General features: G+C 38.3%; 1 protein-coding gene across 4 annotated transcripts in view; it reads right to left on the bottom strand.

Moving 5' to 3' along the window:
• The window catches only part of pard3aa (par-3 family cell polarity regulator alpha, a), a 408,352-nt gene extending 405,767 nt beyond the window's left edge, over window positions 1-2,585 (bottom strand). For all 4 annotated transcript variants that reach the window (XM_053493817.1, XM_053493816.1, XM_053493815.1 and 1 more), the window contains exon 1: window positions 2,186-2,585. In XM_053493817.1, the coding sequence (XP_053349792.1) occupies window positions 2,186-2,305 (120 nt within the window). In that variant the 5' untranslated portion in view covers window positions 2,306-2,585. The remainder of the gene's footprint in view (window positions 1-2,185) is intronic.
• Between the last annotated feature and the right edge of the window lie 7,932 nt (window positions 2,586-10,517).

Below are 10,517 nucleotides of genomic sequence, written 5' to 3' on the forward strand. Positions count from 1 at the left end.
TTATTTTTGTTTCACACTGGTAGATGATGCATCAACTCATATCCTATGGCAGAGAATGAACATTGCACTGCTCAATGATATTTAATGTTTGTTTGTTTGTTTTTTTAATGAAGACCAAATTATTTTTAGGAATTTAAAACCCTAACAAATTATTACATCATAAATCTTAACGAATTGCCTCTAGCTAAACTAACATATTTCCATATGAGTTGATAAAACATAACTGAGGACTGGCTTTAGAAACCTAGTGTCACTACATCCAGGTTGCCAAGGCCATAGCTTTTCCTCCAAACTGAGATAATTTTAGAACATTGTGCGAGTGGGAAGAAAAAAAAACAAAGTCTGCAGGTGGTGTTTGTTTGGCCTAGCATAAAAATAGTCTGTGGATACCATGATTTTGTTGTAAACCGAATAATCAGAATTATTCCCTCATTCATTCTTTACACCATCATAGGAAGCCTGGAGCCTATCCCAGGAGACTCGGGGCACAAGGCGGGATACACGCTGGACAGAGTGCCAATCCACTGCAGGGCGCACACACACACTGTGGGAAATTTGTAAAACATGCAATCTCCACACACACAGACCCAAAGTCGGGACTAGAACCTTCAAACCTGGTGGTCCAAAGACATGGTGCCACCACAAGCAGAATTAAACATATCATCAAATTCAGCAAACTAAAAGATGGTGTATATTATACACAATGTACAGGACCAGGACTGTAAAATATATCAGAAGGACTGAGTGACAAGAAGGAGGAAAAAGCTGTATTGCTAATATTAAGATTTAATTATTTGTCACATGTTCCTAAAGTTAAGGGCCTTGCTCAAGGGCTCAACAGTGGCAACTTGGCAGCACTCAGGCTTTACCCGCCAACCGCCTGATCAGTAACCCAGAGCATTAACTGCTTAAGCCAGTAAAATCAAAAATGCATGCACGCATGAGGAAACTTGTTACAAAACACAAAAGGACTGAAAGACAAAAAAAAGATAAAGATAAATACATATTCATTATGCAATGTCCATTTTGCATTTTGGACTAATTAGAGGTCTTTGTATGCATTTTTCTCCAGACGTACCCTGGCTGGAATCACTGACCTGGCAACCCTGCGCTGAATTCCAGTAAAGAAGCAGAACTATAGACGTGACCTACTACAGCGTATAGAACAAAAACACTTATCTGATAGTTCAACAATGCACATTTGGACTAGGTGGAATGTTTTTTAATCAAACAGAAGATACATTTAATATAATAAAACTAAATCAGTTTATGACCTCTGCAGAGAGTGTGACCAGACATGCAGGAGTGAAACTTGGACCACCTCCATGAGCTCTGGACTAAAGAGATGACATAATGCTGTTCTGTTTGCAGGCCATGCTGAGTGCCAAATCTACAAATCACCCTTGTAGGGGGGTATTTCTCTGGAGTAGGGGGGTATATCTGTGGTGCCGGATATGACCAAGTTTCCAGGCCTTGCAAAGAGGTTTTTTTTTTTTTTTTGGGAGAAGGCTATAGGTATAGAGCAGAACTGTAGATAAGGTCATATATATGTGGCTATGTTAACGTGTAATTGTTTATGCTCGATGAAAATAATAATAAGCATAATAATAAAAATAATAATAATAATAGCATTAAGAGAGAGAGCGGGAGAGAGAGAGAGAGAGAGAGAGTAGTTTGGCGCCGGTTAGGGAAGGACACACAGGACAGGGCGGTGTGTGTGCTCAAACACTTTATTTTCTCTTTCACACCTCGAAAAGTTCTAATTTCACTGCAAGGAGTAACTTGAAATTCCCTGACGGATCCTCGAGGCTACAATGTAGCGCATAAGAACAAAAAAAAAAAAAACAACAACTAACCAGTTTGTTGTTTTGAAACAACGTAGCAACTCATAGAACTACAAACGCTTACCGCTGAAACATTTAAAAACATCAAAGCATTCAGCGTTCTTATGAAGTCTTCCTATATTTCTTTCATTCTTCGAGGCTGTTTTTTTAAGTCAGTAAGGGACAGGACGTGCGGCTTTCTCCCGCTTCTTCCCTGTTCTTCTCCCAGAAAAGAAAGCGCCATGTTGTGAGCGGCGAGCGCTCAAGCTCCCTGCTTTAATCCCACGTCCACACACACACACACACACACACACATAGAGAGAGAGAGAGAACGAGCAGCTGCCTCCATAAACATGGCTTACCTTTGCTATGGCTTTCCTGTACCTCATGATGGCCTGCTGGATAAGGCTCCGGACTTTAATGTTACCGTCTCCACACGGCACGACCACCCGGGTCCGACCGAAACACACCGTCACTTTCATCTTCTTCACGCGCAGAACAACAGCACACACACAGACAGACAGAGAGAGACAGAGAGCGCGCGGAGTTAGACTACAGCCGGCTCATGGAGCTTTAGGAGCCTGATCCGGGGAGAAGACATGTCCACACCGAGAGACACCGTCCTCCAGCGCGCGCTCGGGTCCTCATCACGCGCCCATAGGTAACGCTGCTGTACTGAGAGAGTGTGTGTGTGAGAGAGAAAGAGCCCACCTGTTCACTCCTACAGTCTGAGTATGTGTGTGTGTTTGGTAAGGAGTGTACTGTAACTCCCCGCTCAGGCTGCTCCGAGTACTGAAAGTTCACCCGCTCCAACACTCTGGAGTTCTTTTGTCCCCTCCTCCTTTCACACACACACACACACGCATACAGCTGTGTAATTACGCACAATATAATACAAACCTCAAGTCCACATCATTCTATTTCATTTCATAACGTCCGACATACGCATGCGCACAAACTACTTTTAATTCCAAATAAATCCCTGAAACACGTGCTACTAGAATTATGTTTCCATTATAAATAATACCTAGTGTGTGTGTGCTCCTGGTGCAGGTTTTTAGTAATGCAGTATATGTTTAAAAGCATGGATAGACTAACGTCTACATACTGTAGATAGACTATTTACATTTTAACTTTTTTAAACATATATATTAAATTTGTACAATTGAAATAATGTTTTAAAGTTTATAGATTATAGAAGACTGCGATGGATTGGCACCCTGTCCAGGGTGTACCCAGCCTCGTCCCCTAAGTCTCCTGGGATCCTGAATACAGGATAAAGCGGTATAGAAGGTGAGTAAAATTATAGAACAGGACATTAACATTTTGGTTATAGTTTAAATTAATATGTGATTTTTTATAGTTCATAAAATAATTATTTAGAATATGGATTTAAAAAATAATATATATCATGGTTATAATGCTTTAGGATTTGAAGGATCATTTTTGAACAAAATTTTTAGGATTTAGAATAGCACTTTGGAAGTTAGATTACAATTTTAGATTTTTCTACAATTTAGAATAACCCCTTAGAATTTAGATTGCAGGTTTAGAATAAAAAAATAGGATTTATAATAACACCTAAAAAATTGGATTACAGTTTTAGATTTTTCTAGAATTTAGAACAACACCTTACAATTTAGATTACAATTTTGGATCTTTCTGCAATTTAGAATGGTACCTTAGAATTTAGATTTTCCTCGGATTTATGATAGTACCATAAAATCGAGATTACAGGTTTAGAATCAAGAATAGGATTTAAAGTAGCACCTAATAATTTAGAATAGCACAGTGACATAGTGGTTAGTTAGTGGTTAGAGAGTGGAGTTTGCATGCTTTTCTTGTAATTCTAAATGATGGTCTAAATTCTAAAGTGTTATTCTAAATACTAAACATATTTGTTTTAAAAAGTTTCTTGCATTAATAAAATAAAAAGTTGCATTGTGTCTTTGTAGATTTAGAGAAAGCGTATGACAAGGTGCCGAGAGAGGAACTGTGGTGTTGTATGAGGAAGTCTGGAGTGGCAGAGAAGTATGTTAGAGTGGTGCTGGACATGTATGAGAGCTGTAAGACAGTGGTGAGATGTGCTGTGAGTGAGATAGAAGAATTCAAGGAGGAGGTGGGTGTGCATCAAGGATCGGCTCTGAGCCCCTTCTTGTTTGTATGGTGATGGACAGGATGACAGATATGGTTAGACAGTAGTTTCCATGGACAATGATGTTTGCAGATGACATTGTGCTTTGTAGCGAAAGCAGGAAACAGGTGAAGGAAAATCTAGAGAGATGGAGGTACACTATGGAAAGCAGAGGAATGAAGGTTAGCCGTAGCAAGACAGAATACATGTGTGTGAATGAGAGGAACCTAAGTGGAACAGTAAGGCTACAGGGAGCAGAGGTAAAGAGGGTGCAGGACTTTAAGTACTTAACGGAGAGTGTGGAAAGGAGGTGAAGAAGCGTGTACAGGCAGGTTGGAATGGGTGGAGAAAAGTGTCAGGTGTGTTATGTGACAAAAGAGTATCAGCGAGAGTGAAAGGAAAGGTGTTCAAGACAGTGGTGAGACCAGCAATGCTCTACGGCTTAGAGACAGTGGCACTGAAGAAAAGACAGGAGGCAGAGTTGGAGGTAGCAGAGATGAAGATGTTGAGGTTCTTTTTGGAAGTGACAAGCATGGATAGGATCAAGAAGAGTTCATCAGAGGGACAACCCACGTTAGATGTTTTGGAGATAAAGTCAGAGAGGCCAGATTGAGGTGGTTTGGACATGTTCAGAGGAGAGATTGGGAGCATATCGGTAGAAGGATGCTGAGGTTGGAACTGCCAGGCAGGAGGTCTAAAGGAAGATCAAAGAAGAGATTTATGTATTCAGTGAGAGAGGATATGAAGTTAATTGGTGTGAGAGAAGAGGAAGCAGAGGATAGGGTTAGATGGAGGCAGATGATTCGCGGTGAAAGGGATTAGCCAAAAGACAAAGAAGAAGAAGTAGTTTAGAATTTACATCAAGTTTAAATTCTAAAGTGTTATTATAAATATCAAAACATTTAAAAACAATTTGCATTCTAATTCAGTATAGTTTAATTCAATATTAATCAATATTAATTTAGTTTTAGAATGAATACATTAATTTTAAAATATTATTGACATTTTATTTATTATTCCAAAACCTGAACCATATTAATTCTAAAACTATATCTAAAATGCAGTAAATTTTTAAAATGTATTTTTAAAATAAAATTAATTAATCTAAACTTAATTCTAAAGCATTAAACTAAATACTAAAACATATTAATTCTTAAAGTATAGAAACTTTTTGACATTATTGACATTAATTCTTAACCTATCATCTAAGTTGTAGGGTGTTTTCTAAATACTTACACTTAGTTTCAGTAGCCACTTGGATGACACCTAAGGTCAGGTAAGTGAACCAAGTACCCCTACTGACATGAGGAGGATAAAGGAAACCAGAAAACTCAAAGGAAACTCAGTAGGGCATATAGAGAACATGCCAAGAAATTTCACACAGAGAAAAGATTGACAGCCCAGAGTTTCCCATTGAGAAAAAACTGTACACAAGACTGTAAGCTATGAACCTGATATGTGCTACTGAAATGTAAGAATTCTTGTATGAGGTATGTTGTCATGGCTGTGATGTGATGAATTGTATTTGGTACATTTCACTTGCACATTGATAAGTGCTGAATGAATGGTGAGATGTGTGTTTATTATTCCTGTAGCTACAGCACTGGACAGAGCTCATACCAGTTGCAGGAAGCATGACCAAAAAGATGGAGGTTTGCGATCTCTGCAGTCTTTCATCAGAAGACTAGTAACATCATCACCACTTAGGACATCCATGAAATTTGATTTGTATCTTGATACATAGTGATTTTTTTTTTTTTTTGAGAAGGTGAAAGAAAAGTAACAGTCAGCTTATGGGAAAAAAATTCTTCCCAAAGTTTAATTTGATGATCAGAGGTTTTAAAGAACTTCTTATGGGAACCTTTTTTCTGATGTGGTTCTTGAATGATTGGTGTTCAAGTCAATCCAGGACAGTTATGAAAGTAAAAACTCTTTTTATTTCTCTATATAATCCCCTCCTACACTAGTTAACTTATCCCAATGTTTCACTGGTGCTTGGATACCATCAAGGTCGAAGGTGTTATCAGTACGCTGGGGTCATGATCGGACGGCCGGCTTCCATCGGAATCGCTGGCCTCCCAGGAACTGCATTAATCATTCAAAGTAGTGATTAGAGCCAATGGTGGCTCAGGGGGTTAAGGAATTGGGTTACTGATCGGTATATCCCCAGCTCCACCAGGTTGCCACGGTTGGGCCCTTGAGCAAGGCCCTTACCCTTATCTGCTCCAGGGGTGTTGTATCATGGCTGACCCTGCACTCTGACCCCAGTTATGCTGGGATATGCGAAGAAAGAATTTTATTGTGCTGTAATGTATATGTGACAAATAAAGGCTAAACTTAACTTAAACATGTGGAAAAGGCTTGGAGCGATTTCAGGACTGTACGTGGGATGTGGCAATAACTCCCAGCCGAGTTCCTGTAATGTGCAAGTGGTGTTGGTGAATGATTGTGTGTACAGTTCAAACAAACAGATGAGTCTCTTTCGACAAATTATGTGTCGATTTTTTAGGATTATGCGTTCCACTCGCTGAATGTTCACAGAATAGCAGTTCAGCTGGGATCTTTACTTATGGACGTACATCCTTCTTTAAAATCTTTAAACCATTTAAATGTTTTATTGCAGCTAAGAGTCTCATCACCATACTGTGATTGAAGTCTTCTGTTAATGTTACACCTCAGTTTCACGCCTTTGCAAGAAATTTAATCCATACAAGTCCCTGTTTGACTTGAACGCCTTTTGCAGAAGGTTCCCCAGAGGGAAGAATTATTCATAGATTAACAGGTAGACTTTTAGTTTCAGTCTGTTTGATCCTGAGCTCAGGTTGCTATCTGTCTGGAATTTTTGTGCGTGTTCTCCTTGTGTACACATGGGTTTTTTGCAGGTTCTCCCACCGCCCATAAATATGGCAGTAGGTACAGACTGGCATCCCATCCGTGGTTTATTCTCCAAGCACATGCACAGTTTTCTCGGATTTAGCTCTGAATTCCACTGCTTTTATGACCAGGGTAAAAGAGAATGACAGCGTGTACTGAAAAGTATTATTATTATTTTGATTGCTTTTACTGTTCTCAGAATTAGGATGAAATGGGACAATGTAATAATTTAAAGGGGCATTACATAAGATACGTTTTTACTCTTTAAGCTCACCCCTATTCCCTCACATGTTCATGAAACTTTGCCTAAAGCTTCTATAGCGACCTGTAGAGTATCTGTGAAATGATTGACTTGAGGCACTTTCAAATGCAAACAAGCATTCTGGGCAGGAAGTCAGTTTCCCAAATGATTGAAACAACAAGAAAAAACTAACAAACAAAAAACTAGTTTAATGAACTGCCTTAATAACCGCAGGGCATTGTGAAGATCTAAGGATTGTAAGATTTTAAACTTAACCAGGTCTAACAATATTTAAGTGTTAATGCTGGTCTGATGTAATATGTGAAACTATTCCACAGTCTTATGTTTAGATTAGATTAGATTAGATTAGATTCAACTTTATTGTCATTGTGCAGGGTACATGTACAGAGCTAATGAAATCAAGTCAGAAACATGTTCATGCAGATGTTATTGATGTCCAAAAGTGACTGACTGCAGTAGATTATACCTGCACAGTAGATTTTACTTATAGCAGTAGCACAGAAAGCATAATCATCTCTTAACTTCAACATGAAACTGAAAAATCAATTAATTTACAGACTGAATGAAATGCGTTAACGGTACTCAGCATTTAGGACAGAAAGCCAGTCATGTCAAGAACAGAAAAGATAGAGGAGAGACACAATCTGAATAAAATTCAACCAGACGTGCCAAATTGAGAAAATATTCAGTACGAGACCAGAAGCCTTCCCCCTTACAAATAATTCACGTTCCCCAGATGTACATCCTGCCACTCCAATTCAGGCCCGAGCACACGAACAATGCTAGCTAGCTAAAGTAGATATATGAGGTGTGAGTTTAGTATGCCTTGTTCGACACTTCAGACAATCACCTGATTTTATTAGCGTGGCAGTGACGTCATGAATTGTATAGTCATGACATTACTGCTATGCTAATAAAATTCGTCAATCCTGTGAATTGGTTAGCATTGCCTCTAAGTTTGAACGAGTGCGTGAGTCATGGCTTATGATGACACTCATACACATTTAAAGGTTATTGACCTGCTGTCATATCTGAGGCATAAACAGATGTCTAGAACCAACTCAGCTACCTGCTGTATGAAAAGATTGAACTAAGATCGTGTTACAGGCTGGTGTCAGTAACCCAGACAGTTTTGGGTTTCTTATTAGTAAGTGTACACCAAAACATTTTCCTGGCAGTCTGTTAAGTAAAAACATTTCACGTCAATTTTATATTGAATTTTATACACTTGATAACTTTTTTAATCCCAACCAATATTAGTTACACTCGAATTAAGTTGCTTTATGTTATATAATCTGGAGATGAATTGATCTGTAAGACATATACATATACACACACACTAATAAATCATTTCTAAAAACCCAAATATCATATGCACCCTAGAGCCAAAAGTTTATACACACCTGACTATCACACCCATATTTGGTCCTTCCCCAAACAAAGTTGGAATAACACTATTGTGGTTGAAAGCTGCACCACTGCAAGTTTCTTTTACCAGAACTAAAAGGTTTAAACATGTTTCCGTATTACACTGCTCATGTGTAATCACCAAACTCCATGATAACATGGCCTACCAAGGTTAGAGTGGAAGGATTCAAGTGTCCTGCACAGAGCTCTAACCTCAACCTCACCCAATACCTTTGGGATGAACTGGAACACTGACTGCACTCCAGATCCCCCTCGTTTAACCTTAGTGCCTAACCTCAATAATGCTCTTGTTAATGAATAAACACAGATCCCAAAAGTCACGTTCCAAAATTTAGTGGAAAATCCTCCCAGAAAAGTGGAGTAAATAGAAATAGTGCAAATAAAAATATAAATTACACAGGATCCAGTGTAACATGCGTCAAAAAGCCTGAAGCTTGTGGACCATTCAATCCCATGTGTGATTGTTAAACATCATAACATCATTCAGATTTATCCTGTTTTATGCTGTTATAACATCATACTTCAGATTTATCTTTATTTATGTTTGACAATCACACATGGGATTTAATGATCCACCAGCTTTAGGCTTTTTGACGCATGTTACACTGGATCCTGTGTAATTTATATTTTTATTTGCACTTTTTCTATTTAGGGCCCAAGCACTATGACATCAGCTCTTTGTCCTTATAGTGTGTGAGGGCCCTCTTGTTAGGGCCCGAGCACTATGACATCGGCCCTATGTCGTCATAGTCTTGTTCTTCAAAAGATTTGTTTTTTTGTTTAACATTCAGGGGTTTTTGGGGGTCTTCATGTGTTTAAAAAATCAGGAAAATTAGCAGACAGGTTGGAAACGTGTCAGTCGTAACAACGCATTAAACTTATGCCGAAAAAGTGGTTCATAACTTTCTGTGCGACACTGTGAACCAACAAGGCTTTGCGGCCTGACGTCAGGCGAAGGGTTTACCGACACCAATAAGAGGTAAAAAAAATTAAATAAAAAAATGTTGGCGATACTTGCAGAGATGTTAAGTGAAAAAGTGATGATTTATTTACAGTGCTCGAGAGGTGTAAGAGTCCCAGTAGAAAAACAAACAAAAAACCACTGCACAAAAACAAAACAAACAAATTTATATACACAAACTTTAAAGAATTGCTCACATACTGGTTTGGGGCCCTCTTTTATAGTGTAAGCCCCGCCCCCTCAGAATAAATCAAGTTGAAATAAATAGAAGGGGGAAGTAGAAAATGGTAAGTATATACATTTTTACCATCACACCCAGTATAGATGTAACACAACATCCAACTATATGCTCCTTTGTTTAAACAACATATAATTCAATGAATATAGTATATAATAATATTATATGAATAATATATAAAAATAACAGAAATAGACATCACAATTCAAACGCGAAGATTGGTAACCGGTTTCTTTGCTCGAGCGCATTGCAACTATGGCGCTACAACGCCAGGCCGCTAGGTGGCGCTCGGGTTTGGCCGGCCGATGGTGTGGAAGCAACGAGGAAGACCGACTATTCAGACACTAACAAATATAAGGAAAACATTTACAAAACCAAACAAAACTCAAAATAAAACGATAAACAGCTTTAAAAAAAATGTGTGTGTGTGTGTTATTTACAGCGTGGATTACTTTTGGGAAGTGGAAATGTTTGCGTGGATGTGGAAATGGCGTGCGCGTGCACCCACAGTATATTCTATATTGAAACTTTTGTAAATCTGTTTTTTAACCAATTTTTAAAAAAATTCTATTTAATATTTTAAATTGAAAAGTCTATCTTTAGTTTAATCATATTCTCCAGTGCCATTTTTGTGAAATCTTTCTATTCCACTATCTTTCCATTTGAGGTCACAGACAGTCGTGTAACAATTTCACCGCATATATAATTACACTGTGTGTGGTTCTGTACCTGAGAAATAAAATTCAATTTTGATTCAAAATGAAACGGTCCTTGTACTGAGCAAGATTTTATGTTGA

The sequence above is a fragment of the Clarias gariepinus genome, chromosome 4 (assembly GCF_024256425.1).
Source record: "Clarias gariepinus isolate MV-2021 ecotype Netherlands chromosome 4, CGAR_prim_01v2, whole genome shotgun sequence".
In the NCBI taxonomy this organism is placed as follows: Eukaryota; Metazoa; Chordata; class Actinopteri; order Siluriformes; family Clariidae; genus Clarias; species Clarias gariepinus.